This window comes from Festucalex cinctus, chromosome 2 (assembly GCF_051991245.1).
Source record: "Festucalex cinctus isolate MCC-2025b chromosome 2, RoL_Fcin_1.0, whole genome shotgun sequence".
Lineage (NCBI taxonomy): Eukaryota > Metazoa > Chordata > Actinopteri > Syngnathiformes > Syngnathidae > Festucalex > Festucalex cinctus.
The window spans coordinates 7,061,477-7,089,250 of record NC_135412.1 but is presented as its reverse complement, the minus strand read 5'-3'; the positions used below and the strand labels follow the sequence as shown (position 1 = coordinate 7,089,250).

Sequence of the window (27,774 nt, the reverse complement as noted above, 5' to 3'; positions counted from 1 at the left end):
TCTGTCGTGTCCAATAAATCTTGACAGGCAGGCAGGATGCCTTCACATGGAAGACCCACATGAGGGTTGAAATATTTAACATCTGATACATTAAGTGAAGAACTAAAGGAGTGTGCAGTAGGGATCTAACGATAAGGGCAATATTGTGATATTAAAACAGCCACAATATTGTCGTGGTCATGTTCACAATATTTAAAAGGAACACATCTGTTTAAAAAAAAAAAGTCAGGTTGGTTTCCATTTGTGCAGTTCTAGCACCCTCTAGTGGCTAATTTATTAGAGCAATTTAATTTTCATTAGGGATGTTTTGGACTTCTATGTTTAAAATCTATGCTAATTGTCAGATGAGGGGAACCTAATTTGCTTGTGAAGCGTTCAATGTGTGTTTGTGCCTCCATATTGTTATTAGAGATTGTAGGTGGTTTATATGCATTGCTGTTATGTACAAAAGCACAATATTGTGCTTTTTTAAAAAATATGAGGTTTTTGTTTGTTTGTTTTTACAATATTGTGATCTTTTGTAAATATCGCCAACACCCCCCACAAATTTGTGATAATTATCGTATCGTGACCTTCATATCGTTATATCGTATTGTGATGTTTGTATATCGTTACATCCCCAGTGTGCAGGGGATTTTATGAAACATCTGGTTTTACCATTCAGCGTAATTTCATGGTCAATACTGTAATCAGTCCTAAACTACTAGAATGAGAGCATTTCTTGCAGCATGAGTGACTTTTTTTCCATTGGAAAACAATAGAATCATCTCGTGTAAAGCCCCCCCCCCCAATTCCCATCACCGTCATATGAAGTCCTTCATGTGCGCCAGGTACCTTCCTAATTGAGATTAAACCACTGTGTGTCATGTCCCAGAAGATGAACGGAAAACCTGTGGGATATTTCTGAAATTCGAAGAGACAAACACCATCCTTGCTCATCATTCTCGACAGCATCAGTTTCTGGTCATGTGCCAGCACATCGCCCCAAATAAGACAATTTGGAAGGTGTGTGGAATTAAACAGGCTGAAAGCCCCCGTGACGGGCTTGTCTCTCTCAAAGCATTATTACAATACTAAGCGTGTGGAACATACCGATTTATTGACCTCAAAGCGCATCATGACTCTGGAAGAGATGATGTGTCTTGATCTTTTAATGCTAGTCAAAGAAACTGCCCAAGTGCATGTTTCCAAATTGGTACAGGGGGATTAAGTGAGCGAAGACAGTGGTCTTGAATAATCGGATATGACTTCTCGGCTACAAGGTGAAAGCCTGCAGTGCCACACCGTTTAAAAGAAAAAAGTAAAGGAAAGAAAAGAAAGACCTTGTTTTGTTTCCGTGTGCTTTGCTTTTTCTTCTAGTAACAAATTATCTGTTTACAAAACAGCACTTTTAACTAAAAAAAGAAGAAAAAACTTGCCTTTCCATGTAAATCCTGTATGTCATGTTTTGGTTTGGTGGGGGTGGGTTTTTGTCTTTTGGTCGTTTGTCATGTGTTCCTTGTTTCCTCCCTTGTCCCGTTATGTCAAACCACGTCCACCTGAGTGTTTCTTCCCTTCCCAGTGTATCCACCAATCAGCTTCCCCTGCCACTTGTGTCTTGCCCAGCTGTGTCTAGTCATTGTCATTAGCCTGTGTGTATTTAGTTCCCTGTTTTCCGTTTGGTTCTTGTGGAGTCATAGTATCTGTTGTGCCTGTTCATGTTCATGTCCTTGTTTTCCTTGCCACGCCTTGTGTTTGTTTTTGATCGAGTTAAGTTTTCCCATAGTACCTTGTTTATAGTTTTGTTAATTAAATACTTTTTTTTTTTACCTGCATCCCTGCCTTGCCCGGTTTTTTGTTGCCTCCTGCATTTGGGTCCTGCCACCAACACCCCACACCGTGACACTGTACAATAATCAGTCTGTTACAACAGATTGCGTTTGCAAATAAATAAATTTAAAAAAAAAGTAATGTTCTATTTGGACAAAAGACATACACCACTGTTGTAGCTTTTGTGTTTATAATTCTTCTCCAGCGAAGATGACTTTAATATTATTTTTTTAGTGTGGAATCAAATATCACATAAGTGCAGATGTAAGCAGCTGGTGGGGAAGTAAATATTGTGTGATTATTTTCTTCTACAAAGATGCAAAATAATATGTTTAGTTAGCTTTATTTATTTATTTTATGTTTTTGTTCGTTTAAGTACACCATTTCTGGGACTTATTTACAGTAAGTGTGGAGTGGATGAATGTCACCCATTGACACAAAATATAAAAGATCAAATATTGGGAGGAAAACAGCAAGATTTTAGATGGGCTAATGTCTCTTGTAGTGGCTTGGGTGAACATAACTTTTTTTTTTTTTGCTAAGTTCAGCTTTAAGACAGGGTTGTGAAACTTGCCTCAGGGTTACTGAAAATAATTTATAAAGCATTGTTTTCCGTGTTTGTCAATGAAATAAACAAAACACCACAGTGAGCACTGGGTTTATATTAAATGATAAAATAATGTTGAGTAACTTCACTGTAAGTCTACACTTCTCCAATGCACCATTCCAGAAAATTAGTTTTTAAGTGTTCGAACTGGAATGAAATGAAATAAAATGGCCCTACAGGTGGGGGTTACAGCGCCACCTGTGGCTTTGCCATTTGCCTGACTGATGAAGTATTTTCAAGTGTACTTTTAACGGAATGTGTCCCTGCCGATAGTAATAGTTCAAATTATTTTGTACATCGCCTGAGTGACTGAGCACATTTTTTTTTGTGTGTGTGTGCGTGTACTAAAACGCGCGTGATGTATTTGACTAACATGGATTAGCAGCCAGCTGCAGTCTTGTTATTAGGCTATGAAGAGCTGGGTATTATGAGATGCACAATGCACTAATCTGGACGTACTCCATCTCTGCAATGCTCCCATTCTCTCGCACATGCAGGCGGCAGTAGCAAAGGCTTCTTGTCACTGAAATGATGGCATGCTCTTAAAACGACACATCCACTCTTATTACTGTCCAACACAGCATCATCCGGGCACGCAAGTTGCCACACACTGGCAGTAACTAATGCAAAGTAAAAATTCACCCGTTTCTATTTATTTACACTAGAAGCAGCAAAAATGATACAATAAACCTCACTTCCTTAAAAAGACAGCATTCGTCCGGTGGCATGAGCGCACCTGCAGCGTAAAAATGAGTGCTTTAAAAAAAAAAAAAATCACAAACACATGGGAGCATTACGCACACAGTGAAACAACAATTGAGAGAATTTCAGCGTACGTACCGGTGCTCCCCTGCTCTGCTGTCCAGCTTGTCGAGGAATTCGATCAGGTCGACACTAAAGCGGTCGCCAGTTTTGATGTGCAGCGTTCAGTGGCTCGCGCCGCACGCTCTTGGGGGGCAGGCTGCAACCGGCGCGAGGAGAGCAGACGCCCAATAAGAGCACCGCTAGTGTGGAGCGATAGTAGCCAATCAGCGTCGGCCTCGGGAGCGAGGGAGGGGGCGCGAGCCGAACTAGGCGTGATGCTGCCGTGTAGCGTTGAGGCCGATTTAGCGAAAATGACTGACGTTTCTGATGATGACATCTGTGCAAAAAGCGACGATATTCAAACATCACACATGTATGATGTATCCCGCTTGTACTCGTTTCAGCTGGCGACGTCAACTTCACTAAAGTCTTCTCTATGTGCATAGTAAGGGTGTTTTTGGAGACATATCCATACCGTACTGTGTTTTTAATGACTTATAAAACGTAACACTTTTCATGTTTTAAACCACTCACTCCGCCTATAGCAGAATTTGATTTGGGGGTGCCCAGGTGTCTGGCGCAAGTGTTATATGTACAGTGACCCCGGGTTTTCACCGAATGCGGGTGCGGTGCGGTTGTGGTGCGGTGCGTCTGCGGTGCGGTGCGTCTTGACTGCGTGGGCGGGTCAATTTTTTGTCAATCCACACCGGCTCCGCACAGCTGCGGTCCGGCAGCTCCGTCGCCGCCCACTTCCCAACCGCGCGCATGTGGCATTTCACAACGACAAACATACAGAAAGTCTGTGCTCAACAGAGAAGCAGAAAGAGAGGTGGACTTCTTTTGATTTAACCTTTTCTTCTTCTTATGCTATGAGATTCAATGCAGCATCCTTTTTTTGGTTGTCCTTATAAAAAGGATGTGCCGTGTCATATATTATTTTGTGGTTTTCCACCTCCAATATAAACCTCTCCTCGTCCATGTTCGCTGGTGTCTAAACCGTGAATGAGCACATGGCCCGGCGACGCCCACGTCACGTTTTGCTGAAAAGCTTGCGAAATAGGAGCTGGCGAGTGTTTTATTCTGAGAGGTAACCGGAAATTTATTGTGAAACTGCGTCGGTCTTCCTGTCCTGCTCGATGTGTTTTGTGCTAGCTTGCCATTTGCCGGAGGCCTACCGCTGCGGCGTCCGGCAAAAATAGAAAATAGGTCTATCCTTGCGGAAGGCCTGCGGCACGCCGCAGCTGAGACGCAGTCGACACGCAACGCACCCGCAAGCGGTGTAAACTGCACCATTCGAATGAATGGAATCTAATTGCTTGCGTCGCCGGACCGCACCGCAACCGCACCGCAACCGCATCCGGTGAAAACATGGGGTGATACCTCAGCTCACGAACATAATTGGTTCCCAGAAAGTGTGTGCAAGGCGAAAAGTTTGTCTTCCGAACATTTATTTCCCATAAGAAACCATTAAAATGAGAATAATCCGTTCCCAGGTCCCTATAAAACATAATTTTCTACTAAATAAGCCTTAAAACTACACAAAAATATACCTTATTTTATGTATAATAAATGTGCTATTATATTGTAATTAAAGAAATAAACTGTACTGTATAATAAAGTCGTTTTATTTACCTTTGTGATGGTAGTTCTTAAGGATGGTAGCAATGGTAGACTTACTTCATTCGCGGGCGTTTCACCGCGTAGAGTGTTTATGGAACGGTTGCTGCTCATTCGCGCTTTCGTGCTCACCGGAGCGGAGGAGGCGTGTCCCTTGGTGAACAAGGAAGTGGAGCACTTTAGCGAGTCAACAAAAAGTGAGCACCGCAAACTACTTTCACCTCTTTCCTGGGACTAAACTGCCGTGGCACTATTTTCTCCTTTTTTGAGGTACGTGATAGCACTTTCGCTTTTTTTAGTGGCGCGAACTCCATTGACTACAATGCAAACGCAACGCCGTCAATCGCCGTCCCTCGCTTTTGGCGAGAACGTAGCATTAGGCTTAACACTAGCCTGTGGTGGGGTCTTTTTCGGTCCCATAATAGCAAAAGTACACTCAATATGGTCCAAAATGTCTATCAAACACAAACCGCGTCCGCACTAAAAGAAAGGGGGTGACGAACTGGGACGCCGTGAGCGTGCGTCAGTTTCTCGTGGCCGCCAGGACCGCGTGGTTTGGTGGTTTGGTTCGTCCGCCGAAAACTAGTTCGTCAGCAGAGACTATATGCTCGAGAATTTAATGTTCGTGAGGCGAAAAGTTCGTGAGCTTAAGCGTTTGTCAGCCGAGGTATCACTGTATGTATAATCGGCCTCTATGGATTTTTATGTTTTCTGTCAGTTCTTATTATGTGTCGTCAGACTCGTCACACTTTTTTAGAGGCCCCATACAACAGTTTGCCATATGACCCTCAGGCCAGTTCCTGTTTGGGGTGACATAGAAGATGCAGCCTAACTGAGTTGATTTAGTATGAGAGATTATCATCCCCCGTCAATCACAGGATAGACATGTGCACTATATTCCAGAAAATTAATTAGTTGGGACTCAGTGAGGAAAACTGGTGTAGCCAACTTCACTGATATGTAGAGGTTGGACTTCAGGAGACACGCTAAAATATTGTTTAAACTCAACCCATACAGCAGTTATACTATTGCTATTTAACATTGTTTGGAATTTGATGTGTAGACATGTAAATATCCTCTCTGCATAAATTAATATTTCACAACTGATGAAAAATGTTACTTCCTATTTACTTTGTACAAACCAAAATAATGTTATATTTGATTTGACTTACGTTTTTGAGGTTGAATGTCGTAACTTGTAAGTGCTAAGTGGAGTCCTTTCCAGCAGTTTTGAATGCTGAAATACAGACAACCATTTTACACTCACATTTAGTGATTCATTGCACCTAAAATGCAAATACTTGCGTAACATGCTAATTTCTCACAGAAATGCACTCATTGCAAGGTTGCGAGACGCTAACCACCTGTCCCACTGTGTTGCCCTTGAGCAGGTTGCGGTTCAGCAAACAGTTACCACGCGGACGACTAATTACTCAGAGGTGACAAAAATGTTGAGCAAATCAGCCTCCAAGAGATGAAAAACCTTGCACAGATTTTTCCAAGCAACCAATGTAAATTGAGTCAAACTTTTCCAGTAGCCACTTTATGACAAATTAAGAAGTAATTTAAACGTTAATAGATAGTCACTGTAGTCAATATCAATTAAAAAAAAAAAATTATGAGCATTTTAATTACCCCTTCAGACCCATAGACGGTTGCAGTGGACATGGCATATTTGCATGTCTAAATCAATATAACATAATTTGAATGATGTCAACAGTACTTGTGGTTCATGATTGGATCTCACATAACCAATCGCAAGTTAATTTGCATGATGTTTATGTTAAAAATGTTGCATATAAGCTTAAGTTCACAACACGTTACAGCCATATTATCCTGGCGTCCACTACAGTATAACAACTAAAATGAGTCTAACGTGAGATAACCCCCCAAAACAGTCAAAATCAGCAAAAATTAAATTTTGCCCAGAAGAATAAATGCGGGTCTGAAGGGTCTACTACCCTGTTTGCAGGGCTTGATATGAATTTTTTTTTGTTACTGTGGCTACTGGTTTCCAAGAGCTACGAGCCAATCAGCATTTGTACTTGACACAATTTTGTCGTAGCGTGATACGCAAACAATTTCTACATTAGGTAACACAAGTTGAAGCACTTCCTTTTGATTCAGGGGCAGTGGAGACTGGGAAAGGCAACTGTAGAAAAAAATAGAACATCTACACTGTTTTTTTTGTTTTTTTTCCACAGGCATTTCACATCCAATCAACTGGTCTGGGAGGCTATTCTGACATCCTGGATACAAACAGAAGCTGTCCAGAAACTCAGTTCAAGTTTAATGGATGCAAGAAGTGCGAAGTCGCTATCAAGTGATTTAAATCGTTGTTAAAATGGAACTTGACCAGTTAACATGTTTTGATTCAAATAGCTTTTGATTTCGGCAAATACAACCTGCTACTGCTACAAATGTGAAACACTGCTGTGCGTAATAATTTGGAACAGTGTGCTTGTACAATTTAATTTATTTTAAAGTACAGCTGTCATTGGGGGGCTGGTCCAAAAACAGTCCAGATTCAGAAAATGTATTGATGCAAAGGTCTAGAAAAATTATGTAAAGTGCTATATTTTCGTGCCCAGCGCAGGGCTGGCACACTGCCAAACAATATTTTGGCAAATTTGTAGGCCGGCGCAGCTTGGTGCAGTTAGACGGAAAAGGTCTGCTCCATTTGGGTGTCAAAATGGCCGACTCCGGTGTCCGATCAAATCGGCGTTTCTCCATCACTTTAAATGTGGCACACTTGTCTGGTATGGGAAGTCATACACATAGTGGAAGCTTTGAAGACACCCGAACTTCACCAAGGAAGAGACGGATTTGCTATAAAAAAAAAAAAAAAGTTTGCAAAAAAAAAAACAGACACGCAAAACTGCAAACATTACTGTGATGTTTTACCTCAGAATTTGACGGTTTAGATATTTAATTCCTTGGCCACTATGGAGTGGTGCAGAGGCAGCTGAACCAGCTGATCAGTAGCATAATTACATGTAGCATGATGTGTACTTCATTTTGAGAATAGTTGCCCTGTTTGCTGGAAGTGCCCTCTGAGCAATGTGCCACCGACTCCACAAGTGCCCCGCTGCCTCTGAAGGGGAGAAGTTGAATACAAGATGAGCAAATGATCATCCTCTGTGTTGTAAAACGGCTTTTATGTAGGCAGCTAGCGGATAACATATTACAGTATTAAGAAAAGTTTGGCTTCGCTGTTCTAATGCTGAATAAAACGTAAAAGCAAAAAGATCCTGCTATCACTCTAAATTATTCTTCTGTTAGAGTACTGCAGCCAATGAAGTATTTTAGTCCTCCTGCACTTTGCTACTTTTTTTTCTGCAAAAAGAGCAGAAATTACAAGAGAGATTTTCCTCCTAGTTTAAGTGCAACGCAAAAGAATCAAATGATTTAAAATGAATGAAATGAGCCTTTACTATGAATTGTCAATCCAGATATTGCTTGAAAAAAATGGCACAATATAAAAGGAAGTAAATTTAGGAAAAGGATGCTGAATTATTGAACCGGTAACATCGGTTTCCTTAGATACAAAAGGGAGTTGTCGGCAGAATGTCGAGCCCACCCAGAATCTGTTTTGTGAAACCAGTTGTTTTTGCTACGGTAATTGATAATAGCGCCATAACTTCTTTTCTGTATAGGAAGAAGCGGTAACTAAACTGGGAGTGGTAGTACCAAATGAAAAAATGAAAGTTTTTCTGTATGAGTAAAAATCAATATACCTCTCTCCAAAGAGATCCCTTCTTGCCTGTTATGTGTGTGAGTGGTATATCAAACACCCCAGCGCCACTGCTGCTCTCATTTCTCTCTGCACTTACTCATTAAAAAGTCATAAACTGTTGAGTTCATGAAGCTTTATTTCACCCAAAACGCAGACAATAAATGAAAAAAAAAGGAAAAACCTGCCCAAATATATTCATTGAAGCAATCATTTTCAGATAATTCTATTTATGTGAAATGTATTATTGTAAATACAATTGCAGCAAGTCATTTGTGAATTCTGTGCAACATACAAGAGCAAATATTCATGTTAAGAGTGCACACCAGGTGCAGCTCATCTTTGCTAAAACTGCAGAAAGCTAGGTGAATAAAATGAGAGCAGTTCATCTCTCCATGGACGTGCACATTATATGGAGCGGGGGGGGGGGGGGGGGGGGGGGGGGGGATGCGGTCTGATTCTGGTTTTGCACCGCAATGGTTGGTATTTAATAGTCATCGTCGCTGTCGTCATCATAATATCGGTTCCTCTTGATCTGTTCCTCTGCTGTCAGAGTGTCGTCATGGGCCCACGCAGAGGCGCTGGAGCCGCTCCCATCTTTTCTCCTCTCATCTTCTGCTCTTTCCCGCTGCTCTCGCCCCAAATCCAAAAGGTCGTCCAGCGCTGACGGCGGAGGCCCCTCCCCACCTGATTTCCCAAAGATGTCAAATTGGAAATCGGAGAGCAGAGTGGAGCCGCTGGTACTGAGACCGGCAAAGATGTCCTCCAGGAAACTTGACGTGCTAATCTTTGCCTCATCCGCCTGCGCCATATTGAAAGAAAGCGTTCCCTCGGCTTTCTCTTCTGGAAAATGTGTGAAAACGTCTGGATCTGAAAGCGTGGCCTCAGCACATTTGGCACCAGCTGGCACGAAGGCATCATCCCTCTGTGCCAATTGTAGCACTTCACTTGGCATCCAGTTTGATTCGTCACTGCAGTCAGCTTGGAAAACATCCGCAGTTCTACTCGCGTCTGTCAAAAGGTTGGACTGAAATCCCTTTTCGTCATCATCTGTCAGCCCTTGCAACAAGACGTGATGGTCAAGCAGCATTCCGTTGTTGTTGTTGTTATTGTTGACGTTTGAATTTAAGGCCTCGTCATCTGGTAAGGTCGCCCGTAACTCTTCTTCATTTCTCCCTGTAGCCACATTTTCAACTGTTGCAGAATCTGTCCGTCTGCCACTTACTGTCACTTCCTCCGCAATCCGCTCTTCTTGCGTCTCCATCACACTTTTCACAAATCCATCCACACTCTCTTCACTTTGCTCCTTCACTTCAGACTCCTCAACAGAGTCTAGTGGAGGCAAAGCGTCGAAGGCGCTGTTGTTCACTTCCTGGCTGGCACCCTCACCTGCCGCTTCCTGAGAGCCAGAGGCAGGACAAACCGAGGCCTCGACTGCAGTCTCATCTTTTGTTTTCATATTTGCGGTTAAACCAGCACTGCATCGCACATTCTCCCGCTGTCCATTTTCTGCTTGGGCAGGGGGGATGACGTCCATTTTCACTGCAGGCTTTATTGGCCCAGTGACTTCTTTGTCTTGGACTGCAGCCTCTGCAGGGGGCCATGATGGCTTCATCAACTTCAGCTCCTCCTCAATAGTGAAGGATCTCTTGGGAGAATCAGTCTGGGGCGGCCACACAACAGAAATCTTACTTGTGGATTTGGTGTGTCCGCTTCCAGTTGAGCTTGTGTCACAATCCTGATAAATAAATTTGCTCTGAGCAAGGGGAGATTTTGAATTCTTGACTTTCTTTTCAGGCGAGGATGATTTGATTGACGTTTTTTCAAATGAAACCTTTTGGTTGTAATTCCATCGTTCTGTGAGTGGTTTTTGTCCAAATCCTTCGTCATAATTTCCTTTGGACTTGAAGAGTTGCTTGTAGTGTGGCGTGCAATACATTCGTCCATGGAGAGATGCGTAGTTGCCAAGACTATTAAAGAAGGAGCACAAAGAGCAGGTAAACGCTCGGAAAAAATAGGCACAATAAAATATTTACAATAAGGGGTCACTTCACCTTAGTTTGCCTCTACAGTGGTCACAGCGAAAGCAGCTTTTATGGAAGTTTTGCTTGTCTGCAATCAGAGCTTCCATGGGGTACACCCTCTTCCGACACACCCTGCACAGTTCGGAATCTGGAACTCGAATCTTCTGCACAAAGAGGAGATGCCATTTAATTTACATGAAAATACATTAACAGCAGCATGCAGCTTAACTCATTGACTGCCATTGACGGAAAAAGACGTCAAATAATGCATTTTTGCTGGGCTGGCAGTGAATGTGTTAAACAATGTGCCAATATATTTTGTGATTATATTGCAGCCTCCTTTTTTCCTTTTTTTTTTTTTTTTTTTTAAGGCAAATGTTGCTTAAAAATCCATCAATTTTGGTTACATCTCATCTTAAGTCATTGACTGCCATTGACGGAAAAAGACGTCAAATAATGCATTTTTGCTGGGCTGGCAGTGAATGTGTTAAAGAACATTTTCAAGCAGCAATGACATGCAATACAAGAGCGAGGTCAAAAATTGAAAATATAATAATCCTAATACTGTAAATCCTTGACTGACAGTGCTGAGTGTAGTCATATTGTAGTAAGAAATGTTTGTGATCACTTGGTCCCATGTCAGTGTGCGCGTTCAATTATAACCCATCTCCTTTCATGGAAATTTCAACAACAGTTAAACACTTCTCAATATGATACATTACTGTCCTACATGAATGCAAACTACAACCAGAATAATAAACACTGATGAGCTGGACCTTACAAACCAGGTACCGGATCCAGCAGATGTATTCTGCTATTTGTATTAGAAACATTCTTGCAGTATCACTGTGATTAGCATTGCAAGAATGCATAAGACGATTTAATGCAAATCCTGGTTTCCTATCAGGAGCCTGGATGCATTACTTCAAGTGGTTCTCAAGGTTTCTCATTTTTCTCCTGATGTTTTTTTTATTTTTTTTTAGTTTTTCCTTGCCCTCTTGTGGTTCGATCACGGGATGTCGTTAATATTTGTCAACCGTGGGCATGTGAAGCCCTTTGAGACTCTTTCGTGATTAAGGGCTATAAATATAAACTGGACTCGACTTGCAATGTGGAAAACCACAGACTATCTGAATGTACCTACAAGTATTCAAACCGGGAGCGGAAACTGGGCCACAATGTCAGCATTTTCTGTCCTGCTTCAGAATTAACACGGAGTTAAATAATTAACACGTAAGAGGTGCACTTTAAATTTGGCAGGCAAAACATGTTGATAAAAAGCTTTTTTTAATTAGGTGATTAATCGTGATTCATCAAAATTCTTGTGATTAATCTGATTTAAAAAAATAAAAAAAAAGAGTGGAACTTTAGTTCACAAAGACATTGGTCTACAAACACAATTTTCAGACAAATATTGCTTGGTTCACAAACTGTTTCAGTTCGCATACAGTCACAGTATCCTTGTATGCTGAGTAGTGCTTCATCTCACACAGAGTAAACATAATTCACTCTGTGTGTCATGTATTTCAGAAGCACTTTTGTTTTTTTCCTTTAAATTAGCCCTCAGTGTGATTGATAAGTTAAACGCGCAAGTGATTGTGCTTTTGGGAAGCCCTGGGGAGCATTGGAGTGCCGGTGGCATTTGGTGAGCTCTCTCTTTTATTTAATTTTATCTTCTGAAGAGCCGTAATTGCTCTGCTCTGTAGTACAGGATGATGGTGGTAGTGTGGGTCTAGGTACTAAATGCTTCATCTGTCACTGATTAAAACATTAGAGCATTCCTTTCTCACTTCTCATTGGAGACAATGAAAACAACAAGCAACCAAGTGTGAGAAATATTAGTTCAATATGTTAGTGCCAGTGCTGCACTTAAGTGGCATGAACAAACAGGAACATATGTGAGCTGTAAAGATTCGGTGTGAAACTGCTTGAATCAAAGCACCTGTTAACTGCTGAAAACACCAAAATGCACGACAACAATCATAAAGCAGGATTAATCAAATGTTTATTTTTACACTATGTATTAAAATGTTACAAACCAACACACACCATCACGCCTGTTTAGTGTCCTCGTGCCGCAATGTTTGCATTACCCATTACGACAGTCTCCTGCTGACGTGTGACCATCTGTGAACTCCTCTGCTCCACCACGCTGAAGCCTACATTCTGCAAGCTTCCTTGGCTCTCAGCCCAAGACTGCTGGAAGTTTCTCAGTAGCTCCTCACTGGAGGCATCGGAGGGCACGGCAACTGTTACGACTCTGCCTCTCACCACATCAGCGTAGGATGGAGGGTTGCCACGGGTCACGGAGCTCCCAGAGCTCTGAGAATGCACCTCACTCCTCATCATGTTCCCAAAGTCATCAATGCTACAGAACCGCTCCGTTAGCGAGGACGTTTCAGACTGGTCCACTGGCTTCGAGTGGGAAAAGTCTGCTTCTCTTTTTTCAATTTGTTCTCGCAGGTCTCGGGCTGCTTGGGAACCGTGCTCGCCACTTTCAAACACATTCTTTATCGCTTTGACGTTGAATGTTGACACTTCTTCTGTTCGCGGGGTGTGCGGGTCGGTCTCTGTGTCCTCAGTGTCACTCCCCAGCCTCTCTGTAATCACAATTGGCTCTTTCCTGGAGTAGACTGTTGCTTTTGGAGACTCAAATGTATTTACCAGCTTTGTCATGTCCACTCTTGGGAGGTCCTCTTTCAGGATATCTGCATTCAAAACCTGAGCACTCTCCTCAGTATCCGCTTCAAGGCGTTCAGGGATATCGATCGGATCCTTCCGAAGGAACGTCTTGTTTATTTCTGCTTTCTGGGCCTCCTCGAAAAAACTCTTTTTGTCTTTCACAGTCATCATGGAATCGCCCGGTTCTGCCACATTCACCAATACTTGCTCATTCCTCGCTGTGGGAGTGGCCTGTCTGGGAGGCGGAGATGATTGCGCACCACAATCCACAAACAAGTCTGGTGCCGCCATGGGAGGTGGAGGCGTGGGGCTGCAAGAAAGCTGTGAGGTAGTGTCTTTCAGCTTCATCACCTTCTCAGAGCGGCTCATGGTGGGAGATGGCGTGGCCCGGAAGGTGGATGTGGCGGTGTACTGCTTACGAGCTGGAGGCGGAGGCGTCGCGACAGACTTGTACGGCGGTGGTGACGGGGTGCCTCTGAGCGGTGACTCTATCCTTCTGGATTCAATGCTAATGAAGGTGGGAGAGGGGGCGCGGATGCTTGCCAATGGGGAGTGGACTCTCTGATCCGCTGTCTCACTCAGCTCATGTTGCACTTTGCTCGCGTGCAGTGGCTTTTTTCCGTCAGACCCCTTCTTTTCAGTTTTGGATGAACCGATGCTGATTTTTGATGACTTTGTAGTCAGGCCACCGAAGACCTTCTTATCTGGTTTTGGAGCCACTGGGGGCGGTGTGGAAGGAAAGTCTTTCCCTTTCATCTCCACAGCTGTCAGTTTCTGCTCCAGATTTGTGTGCTTAACTTGAATAATACTTTTCAAATAAACAACCATCTCTTTCAACTTTTTCTCATTTGACTTTTGAGCAATTCCACTTAAATTCTTTCTCTCATCCGAACCAAGCAGCCAGTCAGGGAGATCACTTATAATCATGCAGACAGTGGTGGGGTCGATCTTGCTTGGTATGCTCTCTAACACTTTGATTTGCGTAAGCAGCTTCTGCATTATGTGACATTTCTCTAATTCTGGCATTTCCTCTGAATGGGCCTGATCCTGAGGAGTCATTTTAGCAGATATGTCACGTTTTGACTTTCCCGATGTTGTCTGCATGGTGCTCACTTCTGCAGCTTCTTTATTTATTTGCTTTTGGTGCATGTGAGCAGCTTCTTGCCTCTGAGAGCTATGCTGGACCATCCTCTCGGTCATGACCATTTCCTGTTGTCTTTGGACATGCTGTACCCTGGTGCTCTGCTGAACCTGGGACACCGATGTTGTCTTAGTCTTCTTGGGCATCAAAACCGTAACTGCTGGTGGCTGAGTTTCTTTGGCTTCATTTACTGGCATGAGTTTCCCAGATTTCATGCAACTTTCTTCCTCAATAGGCACCGAATTTTTGGTCTCTCTCACTTCTGTCGTCGATGATGTGACATGGCTGCTTTCCTGGGTCAATTTTGTTTCACCCCTCTGTGACACATTGCTTGCCCGCTGCTGTAAGTGCGTTTCACTTTTCTTTGCTTCTGTTTGTGCCAATGTGTCGTCTTTCTCGTCTTTTTTCTCAGTCGGCATCTTGAAAGTTCTCACCTTGAAACTTGGCGTTACCTTGGGAATTTTTGTAGGTTGAAAAGGTGGAGTGCTTCCATCTTTTTTCGCCACCTCATTGACATTTTTCACATCTTCGGTTCTCACCGTGGTAGCAGCCTGCCCCTGGACATGTATATTTTCTTGAGATAGACCACTGTGTGTGACAGCGATATTACTGGCCCTGGACTTCTTAATAAATTGCTGCTGCTCAGTAACCGAAGAGGTGGCAATGGTAGCACATGATTGGGCTTGTACATTTGAGGATTCATGCTCAGACTGGACTACAGAAAAAGGTTGACTCTCGACTGCGGGTGCAGGTTGATTTGTTGCGCTGACTTTTGAGGAGAGTAATTTTCCTGACGAGATCTTGCTAGATGCTAGCTTGTGATCTAAAGAATTATTGTAACATACTGGGGACACTTTCTTATTTGCCACAGAGATCAATGGCTTGCTCAGAGGAATCTGAGATGGGATTTTCTTGGAGGTTGTATGTTGCAATGAAGTTTCTTCTTGTACATTTGCTTTCGCTGCTTCTGTCACCTCTACTTTTTCATTGTCATTTAAAATGTAACTCTGAAGACTGTCAATATTGGTGGTGGCTGGTATATGTACTGGGGGAGAGGTGGGAGTTGTGACTGTACTTATCCCTGTTTCCTCATTCTCCATTCTCTGATGACGGTATTTTTCCTCTGCAAGCATTAAGGGAGTTTTAAATTTGCGTGCGTACGGCCTCGGCTTTGGTGCAGGAGCTGGTTCGGGAGGCAATGGCAACTTCATGGGGGGAGGAAATATTTTTTTGGCTGGCTGTGAGGTTGATTTTTGCATTAAATTAACTGAAGGAATGTTTGCCAATTTATTGTCTGATTGAATATTCTTGTGTTCCTCCTGCTGGCTTGCTTCTGATGCACCTTTATGAACTTTAACCTCTTTGAGGGGTGTGGATGTTTTTTCTTGGTCAAGGTGAAGCTGAGTGGGACGCAATGGATTCTGTACGTCCCTTTGCCATTTTGGTTTAACAGTTACAGGCCTTTGTGTCTCAGGTTGTTTGGGCACTTTAAACAAAGGTTTACCAATGGGCTTCCCTGGATTTGTAGCAGGAGGCAGAGGCATTGCATTAAGTTCCTCTTGTGAGGGTGGAGGAGGAAGGAAATCTTGTCCAGAGCAAGAGGTTGGAGGAGGAGGCGGGAAAAATTCTGGCTCTGATTTTCCACTTTCAACAGGAGGCGGTGGCGGTGGTGGTGGAAGTTCACTTTCCTGCGTTGCGGTGGGAGCTCGGGACAAGCAGGATGCTGGGCTTTCCAGCACTGGAGATGGCGGTGGAGGGAGAGAAAGCTCAGACTCGGAGGAAGGAGGTGGTGATAAGGGAGGTGGAGGGAAGTGAATTTCCGGCGTACCCTTTTTTTTGATCATGCCCCGTGCCACCATGTCAAGATTAGAGTCACTCTTCATGTTTCTGAAGCTTTTCTTTTGTGTGAAAGCCTGATTCTCTGTTTGCTTTTTAGCTGTATGCTCAGTTATTGTGACATTTTGTTTATGAGAGACAGTTTCCTGCACGACGGTCGTCTGTATCTTTTGAACTGTCTTTGATTCACATATTTGCTTGTTTGAAACATTTGACTGCAATGAGGCGTGCACCCCTTTGATTGTATTCAAGTCAGCTGTTTTAGCTTTTTCTTGCTCATAATTAGATGTTTGTTTAGTCTTTATCATAATGGGCTTAGGGGATTGTGTTTTCTGTGGGGGCAGCACTTTGGGCTTTTCTTCTTTTATGTTCTTTTGTTGAGAGGCCCCAGCAGTGTTGTCTGTTTTGGATACAGTCACAGAGGCCTCATTGGTAATTACCTGTGTTTTCACCCGTTTGCTTTCATTGTGCTTTTGCGATGCAACGCTTTGAGAGAGGTTTTGCACAGCAGCGTCTGAACTGCCTGTTACGCTCTTCTGCTTTTCTTCAAGTAAGCGCTCCTGTGTCACTTGATTTATAGTTAGTGGATTTTTCTGCTGAGCCTTTGCTTTTGAGTGACTCCGCTTCGGCTTTGAATACTGTTTTCTTTGCATCAGACACTTTATCGCCCCTTGAACATCCCCTTTCACCACTTCCTCTTTTTCCAATAATGTTGTTTCCTGTCCTTCATAGAGTGATTTTATTGATGTTTTCACATCTCCTTCGATGCTCCCCCGGCGCTGCATCCTTGGGCTGGTTGTTGGCTCAAGGAGGAGCTGAATCGTGCCTTTAACATCCCCTTGTTCACTCACTTGGTGCTGATATGTCTTTTTCTCACTGGAGGCCTCGTGTAAACTTTGCATGGCATTGTGGATGTCGCCTTTGACAATCTCCTCTCTTTCAACTTCCTTGACCGCACGCTTGGCCTCCTCCAGGGACTTCAGGGTTCCTCTGATATCACCTGGTACTAAATCTTCAACGGTAACGTCCATTTTTGTCGTTGCAGACTTCTCAAGTGACTCAAGAGCACCTCGAATATCTCCTCTGATTATTTCTGGCTTTTCCATTTCTTTGAGCTGATGCTGAGCCTTCTCGAGAGATCTTAAAGTCATGGGTATGTCTCCTTTCACCACCTCCTCTTTCTCTATCGCTGCTTTCTGATTGATGGCTTGGCTCAATGAATCCAAGGCTGCACTAAGGTCACCTTTCACAATGTCCTGTTTCTCCAGGTTTCGGTAAGTCACAGTGGGCTCTGTCATGAAGACTTGGACAATGCTGCAAACATCACCAGGAACTATATCATCTTTTGCCACTGTGCGACCTATCTCCTGCTGATTCTTCCTGAGTAAAATTTTGGTTTCCTCAACATCCCCACCAATAATGCACTCTTTTTCTACTGCTTGCACACTTTCATCTGTTTCAGACTGAAGCTGCTTCAAGTAGTCCAAGGCACCAGACTCAATGCAAGTTGTGTAAAAGCTGACATTACCCCGTTCTGTCTCTCCTACCCTTATCCTTTTAGAGTCTTCTGCCCCCGAGTTGGAGAGGAGGCGGTGAAGGGTTTTGCTAACATTCCCTTGAATGATATCTTCTTTGTCCAAACTCGTGCTTTCCCCTTTATTCAACAAGGAATATATTGTCATCCTCACATCTCCTTTTTCATCCTCTTGAATCAGAATGCCACGTTTGGAAGAACTCTCATTCCTAAGCAAATTGTTTATGGCCTCCTGAATGTCCCCATGGATGATTTCCTCTTTCTCAATATTGCTTTCTCTCTCTTGGTTGAACAGTTGCTCTACTGTGGTGTTGATGTTGCCCCGCTCCTCGATGTCAACTCTTATCCCTCTCTCAGTTGTCTCCCTGCGATTCAAGAGGTTCAACATTATGTTGCTCAGGTCCCCGTGGATGATCTCTTCTCTTTGGATTTGGGGAGTCTCCTGGTTCATCAGTTTGTACTTGGCCATGCGGACATCACCAATTTCATCTGCCTCAATAAGGATGCCTTGTGAGTTGACCATTTTTTGACAGTAAAGTTCCTCAAGTGTCTCTTTAATGCTTTTCCCCACAATTTCTCTATCTTCCACAGTCCTCTCATTGAATTCATGGAAGGGTGTTGTTTCAAACAGCCACGTAGTTGTCTTCACATCCCCCTGTGGGATTTCTTCCCTTTGAATGACAAGCTCTGTGTCATCCGTCTTTTTGATGCTGTCGAGTGGATGCTTCTCAAACAGCCACACAGACTGTTTGACATCCCCTTTCATCACTTCCTCCTTTGTTACTTTCTCCATACCATCATACTCTGCTCCTTCACCGCCAAGCTCATCAATCGCATGGGTTTCAAACATCCACGTGGCCGATCTGACGTCCCCCTTTTGGATTTCGCTCACACTGACCGTTCTGATGTATTTTTGCGACATCTCATCTGTCTCGAATCGCTGCTTGTTTGTCCTCACATCACCACCTTGGATATCTGCAACTGTTTTGGACATCACTTTTATTTCCTCTGTAATTTTATCTAAAGGCTGTGTTTCAAACCTCCATCTGGCAGAGCTAACATCTCCTTTGTTGATGCCCTCTTCGGTAACAGATTTTATAACATACACTTCCTCGGAGTCCCTAATAGAATCTAGGGGTTTGGTCTCAAACAGCCACCGGGCACCCACCACATCTCCTCTCATGATTTCTTCTTTGGTAACTGTAGTGACTTCATGGTAATGGCCTTCTTTATCACGGATAGCATAAAGAGGTTGTGTCTCGAACATCATGGTGTAGTTTTTGACATCCCCTTTCTCTAAATCATTTCTAAAGATACTTGTGAGTTTTGTAATATCAGACTCAGTGGATTCGTCTTTAATTTGATCCAGTGAGAATGTCTCAAATGTGAAACGGCCTTTGTTAACATCACCCCCTTGAACGTCGGTGACTGTTCGAATTTCTCTGTCCTCTTTGGATTCATCATGGATTGTATCAATTGGGTGGTTCTCAAACATCCATGTGCAATTGACCACATTGCCCCTGCGGATGTCCTCAGCTTGCTGCATCTTTAACAACTGCATTGTCTCCTCTGAGGTGGAACTCACTATGTCTGATGAGCGATTCTCAAAAATGTACTTCATCCTGGAAACGTCACCTGACTGGATGTCGATTTCTGTGACCCTTCTGAAAGAACCGCTGTCCTCGCCAGTTAGATTTTCAAGATTTTCTGTCTCAAAAAGAAAGCGGGCCAGCCGCACGTCTTTTCCTTGTATGTCTTCTTGGTTTACAGTGCAGGTTTTTAAAATTGTCTCAGACTCCGTATGGTCACGTATATTGTCAAGACTCTGGGTTTCAAAGAGCCAAGTGCATGTTTTGACATCACCTTTCTGCACCTCTTGAACATTTGCCTCACTATTTTCAGCCTTCTCATAAAGGACATCCATTGGTTGTGTTTCAAAAAGCCACCTGCAAGTCTTAACATCCCCTCTTTGAATTTCAGTCTCTTCTTTGGTCTCCTTTTCTTCACTATCAACATGTTTGATGGCATCAAGTTGCTGCGTTTCAAATAGCCATTTGGCTGTCTTAACATCCCCTGACTCAATCTCTTGTTTCGATATACCTTTTATGATCTGAAACTTTTTTAGGCTTTCATCAAACTCATCAATAGGCCGTGTTTCAAACATCCATCGACAACTATGCACATCTCCCTTGACAATCTCTTCTCGCCTCACAGTCCTCACCTCATGGTAATGGCCAGAACTGTCTTGCATCGCATACAAAGGCGTGGATTCAAAAAGAACTCGGTTGGATTCCACAGATCCACTTGTGACGCCCTCGACTTGAATTTTCTGTGTGCCTTCACATTTACTTAAATCCATACGTTCAAACTTTTCCTTACAGTTTGCCACATCACCTTTGTCTAGAGCTTCAATATTCACAGTTCTCATCATTTCTTTCTTCTCTTCTCTTATATTCGCCAAAGGTTGGCTTTCAAAAACCCACTTTTGATGCCTCACATCACCCTTCTCTTCTTCAGTTGCTGCCAATTTTTTAAGTTTCCCCACGTCCATTAGTTCCTTGAGATTTTCCATTGGCACTGTTTCAAACAGATGCCTTGCTGACTGCACATCACCTCCAACTATCTCCTCAGAGGGCAAAGATCGAGCATTGGCATTATCTTTCAGTGTATCCATAGGCTGGGTCTCAAAAACCAGGCAGTGTTTCCTTACATCAGCTCCAATGATCTCTTCCCTTTTATTCTTGGTGGTTTCCCATTCCTCATCCTTGATAGTGTCCAGAGTCTTTGTCTCAAAAAGCCATCTACCTTTGTTAACCCCGCCTTGAATGTTGTCCTCCATGGAAATCCCACAGATAAGCTTTACATTAGCAAGGTCTTTGTTGATAGTATCGAGGGGTTGGGTTTCAAACATCCAGCGTGATGTCTTTACGTCTCCTTTCTCAGTCTCCTCCCTGCGAATAGTTGTGATCTCCAGCATCTCTCCCGAATCCCCCCTGATGACACACATGGGCAGAGTCTCAAACATGCGAGTGGTTGTCTTCACATCTCCTTTAACCTCTTCCAGCTCAGACTTCAGGCTCAAAAAATGGCTCTCCTCAATGGTTTCTGTTTTGCCCAGTGAATCTAGATGTTGCGTCTCAAAGAGATACCTGGCCGTTTTCACATCGCCTCCGGTGATATCTTTTGTGGTGACAGTGTCCTGCTCATCTTCTTGGTAGATCTTATTCAGATAGTCCAGCGGCTGCGTCTCAAAGAGCCAAGTAGCGGTACGGACATCACCTCTTGCAAGATCAGTCACTTTTTGTACCTGCTCCGAAGAAGCAAGTGTCTCATTCCCCAGTGCATCCATGGGCTGAGTCTCAAACATCCATGCTGTGTATCTGACATCCTTCCCAGCAATGATTTCCTGCTGTGCAATGTTCTTAACCTCATTCTCATCAGGGGTGTCATCTTTTATCGTGTCCAGTGGCTTGTTTTCAAACATCCAGCGCCTAGATTGCACTTCTCCTCTGAGGATCTCATCCCACTCCACAGATTCTCGATCAGGGCTCGTACTCCGACTTGAGTCCTCGTTTTCAAACATAAAGCATGTCTGCTGGACATCCCCCACCGTTTCCTGAGTCTGTTCTGACACAGTAAGATTACTTTGATAGTCTTCTTCAAGGTTCTTGCGAACCTCCGGATGAATATGCTTGTAGAGGCGCTTTAGTTCAGCCATGCTTTTTTGTTTAAAAAACTGTTCCTTGTTAACATTGCTTTTATACGAGGGTCCTTGCTTGTCGGGCTGGGCACTGCTCTCAAGGGATTCTTGTGTTATCTCCAGCAGATTCATGGGAGGAGGAGGAGGAAAGTATTCGGTTGTTTCATGTGTTGCTGATGACACTGCAGATGAGGCAGTGGTCTGTACAGAGGAGGAGCTTTGGTGGTTGATCATGGTTGAAGCTTTGGACAACTGGCTAACTGGCATCCACTGAAACTGGTTAAAATCCACATCGACCTAAGTAGACCATAAGCATAAGTGGGCATGGCAAGAAGAACAGTCAAAGTATGGTCACATTGGCAGTATAAGGGCCAGCAATGTAAAAAAAATTCACAATCTGATTAAATGTCACATCTATCTTCAGTTTGCAATTGATCAGATTGGAAGTTACATCTATGATCATTCCATGTGGCTTCATTTCTACTTTTATGTCATAAAATTCCTGTCTCTTTTGACAGACTGGATAGATCAGGGGAACAATCAATACCTTTATTTCACCAGCTGGTGTGGCTTCTTCGATGTTTTTTTCATATTGCTGCTTCAAAGACTGCGTGGAAACCTTTGGTAGGTCCTCTCCTCCGGCAAGCTTAACTGAATTAGACACAAGATGACGATTGCCTCATTAAGTCCTTCACAGTGAGGGGAATGGAAAATGAAATAAATCATTTCATTAAAAACCCGGATTCTTCTCATTTTCTGGAACCATGCAGTTGAATTACTCGGTTTCCTCTTTCTAATATATTACCATGCATACTTTGCCTCTTTCATTTTTTTTTTTTTTTTTTTTTTTTGCTGTGCATTGAACAGACAATCATCCGGATGGCTAATAGATGTATTATTAATACGCAGGGTATGAAAAATGCATATTATAATATAGAAGACACAGAGAGAACTAACCTGTTTCATTGTCATTTCCGTGACTTGCAGCCACATTGTTATGGTGCACGCTCTCCTCATGGATCACCTGCAAAAAGAAGCCAAATCATTAGTATGCCCACAATCACAAGTTTTGGATCTACACTTTGTGAACTACTTGGAATATTTGTATTATTCAGGACATATCATGGAGCAGAGAGTCCAGGATCTTATGTATGTGATGTGCAACACCAAGTACCTCTTGCTGATTTTGAAAGATGCTTGTGGAGGGGACAGCTTCTCTGACACTGCTTCGCATAGTCACCTCAGAGGAACGGGACACCTCCTTCCAAAATGAGAAAAATACACTGACTGAATCCCTCTCACTCTCAACATTCGCTCAGTGGACACTTTATTTGGTACAATCAAATGACATCCAGTAAAAGAGATGTATCAAAAATTCAGATTTTGCAGTGACATAATAATTAATTTACCGATTAATTTAACTGTCTGTTATCATGGTTAAAGTTTGCAGTGAGGTCAAACGCGCTGTCATACTCGAAGAGAAGTGTTTTATTTTCTCGGTGATGCAATGTAGTTCTCCACTACTGTGAACCTCACAACTGTACTCTAGTCAATCGTTCTAGCATGTTCATTTTAATGCAGTTCTTGTGCTGGTCATTAAATTGTACCCAATACGTAGTTGATGAGTATATAAGTACACTCCTATAAATCTCTATTGCTGAAAGCTGAGACAGCCAGAGGATAATTTTCACAAAACTTAATAAGAGCCCTTCATGGTCTGTGGATATATTTTTATTGCTGCACAGCAGAGTTTGAACTGCACTCAGTCATTTCCTATTTAAATTGTAAAGAAATGCATCAGCCAATTATTCCAAAATGAAAGGTGTGTGAGCAAGTGGTAGAGTATTTGAGCTTGTCTTCTTTGCAGTTAACACGAAAAAGACAGCCTGTGCCCTCGAAACCACTTAGAGTATGTCAGGATTATATCTTTTTGAATGTTCAACAAGCTTTAAAACATAGCATAGATCCTGGATAAAACATCTGTGAAGGGAATCTGACTAGATGTGCTTTCTGCTGAGGCGCGAGAGCACTGAGTCGATGAAACAGAGCCAGGCATTTCCCGCACACACCTCAATGTAAAATTCAGCATTCAGCAAGGTCCTTTACGCTCGGTGCATCCACTCTGCTTTCCGTCTCAATGAGCAGATGGGGAGAGTGAATGGAGGGCCAGATTTGACCTTGCATCGCTTGGATCGAGCGGAAGCAGATGTAACATGTTCTGGCATTTGCTGAATGCACAGTAGTGAAGAATTGATGATCCACGTTGATGATGACCTCTTTGATTGACAAATGAAAATGGAATCGTGTCACATCCATGCCTCCAGGAGAACTTTTTTTTTACAGGGGCATGTCACTTTCATTACCTGAATTTACTAATGCAATAAGACCTCAACATATTAACAACGAAAGGTGAAGTAACTGCTAGTAGTAAATCTAGATGGTCTAGCAGCCATGTCTCGTTGACAAGTCTACAGTATTGCGAATTTCACTCTTTAAAAAAAATGGTAGTAGTTGAGCTCCGACAAAATTGATTGACTTAATACAGTGGTCGATGGAATGTGGAAAGCAGACATGACCAGGAAAACACAGACGGATAGTAGCGCACCGGCTTGCTAACCAGGATAACGGCTAACAGCAGAACATTGTTACCACTTGTCTTCCTGGATAATGCTCACCCGCTTGACAACAACATGAACCTGCTGCTACTCTCAAGCAGCTCTAAGGACTTGAAAACCTACTGTAGACATTTCTGTCAGAAACGTTTATCATTGTTGATTACATTGCTTCGAGGGCTAATGCTAGCGAATGTGTACTGGAGAACAAGCAAAGCACCTGGGGTTTTCGGTTACAGGTTATTTCAATCACGTAAAACTTACTGCCTCTGCCATTTTTTTAAGCAGTATGTTACTATAGCAACAGAAGCAACAACACAAACAAAACAATCAGTTGCTGTCTAGTAGAGGTGCGATATTACATTTGTGTATTTGCATTTAACCGTTTTGTTACAGGATATTCGGTTTGGTACAGGACCGTGCACAGGTTAAGTTCCCGGAATTAAAGATGTGTGCGTTTATTTTCTGCCAAAATTACCTGTGCACTGTGTGCGTTACAGCAAGAGTCAGCCATAAACCGGGTTTGGCTTTGTGGTGAAATATCGTATTGGAGAAAGACGAGTGGCTTAAAACAAGAGTAGTGTGTCAACAATGTGCAACTCAGCTCAGGTATCTTTCCAGCAACATGACAAACATGCTAACGAACGCACCTGAAAAGTCACCAGCTAAGTGTGAATTTTATTACTAGGCTATAAGAAGAAAAAAAATCACCCCCCGCGACCCTTGTGAGGAATAAGCAGTCAAGAAAATGGATGGATGGATGGATGGATGGATGGATGGATGGATGGATAGAATAGTTTGTTTTATTGAAAGTTTAAGTATAATATACCAGGCACTTCTATTTTTTATTTTTATTTTTTTTCCCATTCTGCGTTGAAAATGAATCAAACTATGACTTAAAAACCAAGGTACATATAAAACTTGTTTTTTTGTGTATCGTTAAACACCTTCTGTATAACTACTGTATATCTTTGGGTAATAAGTTGCTCTGTATACAGATTAATACAAAAAGAGTCTACTGCATAATCTGGCGCGCGTCAATAACAACAGCTGAATTGTGTTGTCATTCTCACCTGCACGGATCTCTGCTGAAAATGGAACTGGGTGCTGCTGGACTGGGAAGATGATGAGGCAATGTTCTGGTTTTCAAACTGTTTCTTCACACTGGCCAGGCCACCTGGCAGTGAACAGGCCTCAGACTCTTCCATCACCTGGGAAAACAAAAGACATGAACAGAAAAATACAATTTTAAAGTTTCCCTTTACGAACCCCAATTCTAATTTAGTGGCGATATTGTGTCAAATGTAAATAAAAACTGAATTCAGTGATTTGCAAATCTTTTTCAACATACAATACATTCTGTTGAATACACTACAAAGACAATATATTTCATGTTTAACTAAAGAATTTGATTGATTTGATTGACTTTTTTTTTTTTTAAATTTGATTCCTATAACACATTTGAAAATAGCTGAGACAGGATCACGTTTACCACTCTGTTACATCACCCTTTCTTTTCGCAACACTCAATAAGCATTTGGGAACTGAGGACACTAATTGTTGAAGCATAGGTGGAATTTTTTTCCCGTTCTTGCTTGATGTAAAATTTCAGATGTTTATCAAAGGAAGACAGATCAGGACTGCTGGCAGGCTAGTCTCGTACTTGTGCTCTTCCATGCAGAGCTGTATCTTTTGATTATATTATAGATCGCAGATGATGAAATACCGAAATTCCTTGCAACTGTACATTGATGGACTACGTGCTCATGCAGTTGTTACGAAGCGGTGAACCTTGCCCCATCTTTGCTTGTGAAGAACTGAGCCTGTTCCTTTTATACCCAATAATGATCATATATTTCCAATAAACCTGTTTACTTATGGAATGTTCCAAACAAGTGTTTTGTTTTGTTTTGTTTTGTTTTGTTTTGTTTTGTTTTGTTTTGTTTTGTTTTGTTTTGTTTTGTTTTGTTTTGTTTTGTTTTGTTTTGTTTTGTTTTGTTTTGTTTTGTTTTGTTTTGTTTTGTTTTGTTTTGTTTTGTTTTGTTTTGTTTTGTTTTGTTTTGTTTTGTTTTGTTTTGTTTTGTTTTGTTTTGTTTTGTTTTGTTTTGTTTTGTTTTGTTTTGTTTTGTTTTGTTTTGTTTTGTTTTGTTTTGTTTTGTTTTGTTTTGTTTTGTTTTGTTTTGTTTTGTTTTGTTTTGTTTTGTTTTGTTTTGTTTTGTTTTGTTTTGTTTTGTTTTGTTTTGTTTTGTTTTGTTTTGTTTTGTTTTGTTTTGTTTTGTTTTGTTTTGTTTTGTTTTGTTTTGTTTTGTTTTGTTTTGTTTTGTTTTGTTTTGTTTTGTTTTGTTTTGTTTTGTTTTGTTTTGTTTTGTTTTGTTTTGTTTTGTTTTGTTTTGTTTTGTTTTGTTTTGTTTTGTTTTGTTTTGTTTTGTTTTGTTTTGTTTTGTTTTGTTTTGTTTTGTTTTGTTTTGAGCACATCCACCTCCCAGTTCTGAGGACTCAGGTTCAAGTTCAGGCTCCGGCCTTCCTGGGTGGAGTTTGCATGTTCTCCCCGTGCCTGCGTGGGTCTTCTTCGGGTACTCCGGCCTTCTCCCACATTCCAATAAATGCATGGCAGGTTAATTGGGCGCTCTGAATTGTCCCTAGGTGTGCTTGTGCATGTGGATGGTTGTTCGTCTCTGTGTGCCCTGTGATTGGCTGGCAGCCAGTCCAGGGTTACCCCCGCCTACTGCCCAGAGCCAGCTGAGATAGGCTCCAGCACCCCCCCACCCCCCACCCCGCGACCCTTGTGAGGAATCAGCGGTCAAGAAAATGGATGGATGCTTTGTTCTTGTTTACTGCACAACTGATGTTTATGTTTATGTGCAGCACTTTCTATACAGCAATGGCTGTTCTTAAAGCGCTTCATAAATAAAGTTGAGTTGAGTTGAGAATTTATCAAACATTGAACACTAAGCACAATGATATTATACAGCAGTAATAGTTTAATATAGACCAGTTTTATTATTATGTGATGTGGATGTACTGTTAATGTCAAAGTCGAATAAAGTTCATTATGGCTCATTTAAACAGATAGCCAACTGCTGCAATTCTCTGGTCCGTGTTGCTCTCAGCTTGTAACACTGAAGCGTTGCAATTATATCGTACACAGAACTCACTATAATTCATTGTGCAGTTGTTATTTTAAGCGAGCAGATTTGCACCTGTGTGATTTCTGACAATATGGGCTTGTTAAAACAAAGTAAAGGGCAAACATCTCTTTGTGTGTTATGAGTCCTGGCCCAGTGCAAAGACAATGAGTGCGGCATTGTGTCAAGTGGAAATACAGTACACTGAAGGACTGCTCTGGTGGTCAACGGAAACATTTTTATTTGTTATTTACATATTTAACGCTGCGTGTTTGCGAGCACAGGATGTGTTGCAATGTAATCCCACATAGTCTAATCATGCTGTATTTGATATGGGAAGAAAACTCAACATAGACTGTTTATTTTAGTTGGATGATCGACAGGACACGCTGGAGTTCCGGAGGCACCTTGTCACATTTGTGTGGATATGCTGACGACAGCCGCCTAAGGTAGTGAAGAAAGTGGGGGAGGAAATGAAAAATCCCCATGCAGATTTTGTCTGGCAGATCGGGTCCTAGCTCTCAGCTGTCAGTGCTGCCACAAGAGGCCT

General features: G+C 42.3%; 2 protein-coding genes across 5 annotated transcripts in view; both read right to left on the bottom strand.

Annotated features, from left to right (window-relative positions):
* LOC144013524 (beta-1,3-galactosyltransferase 1-like) overlaps positions 1-3,381 on the bottom strand; it is a 114,899-nt gene extending 111,518 nt beyond the window's left edge. For 3 of the 4 annotated variants that reach the window (XR_013282272.1, XM_077512514.1, XM_077512515.1), the window contains exon 1: positions 3,257-3,381. The gene's annotated coding sequence lies outside the window, so the exon portion shown is untranslated. The remainder of the gene's footprint in view (positions 1-3,256) is intronic. The other variant, XM_077512516.1, reaches the window with a different exon arrangement.
* A 7,030-nt stretch (positions 3,382-10,411) lies between these two features.
* The window catches only part of xirp2a (xin actin binding repeat containing 2a), a 53,512-nt gene continuing 36,149 nt past the window's right edge, over positions 10,412-27,774 (bottom strand). Inside the window, exons 4-10 of the mRNA XM_077512506.1 lie at positions 25,173-25,310; positions 22,662-22,748; positions 22,445-22,511; positions 22,035-22,138; positions 12,688-21,784; positions 10,625-10,758; positions 10,412-10,540 (exon numbers count right to left, since the gene is read on the bottom strand). Coding sequence (XP_077368632.1) covers positions 10,664-10,758; positions 12,688-21,784; positions 22,035-22,138; positions 22,445-22,511; positions 22,662-22,748; positions 25,173-25,310 — 9,588 coding nt within the window. The 3' untranslated portion in view covers positions 10,412-10,540; positions 10,625-10,663. The remainder of the gene's footprint in view (positions 10,541-10,624; positions 10,759-12,687; positions 21,785-22,034; positions 22,139-22,444; positions 22,512-22,661; positions 22,749-25,172; positions 25,311-27,774) is intronic.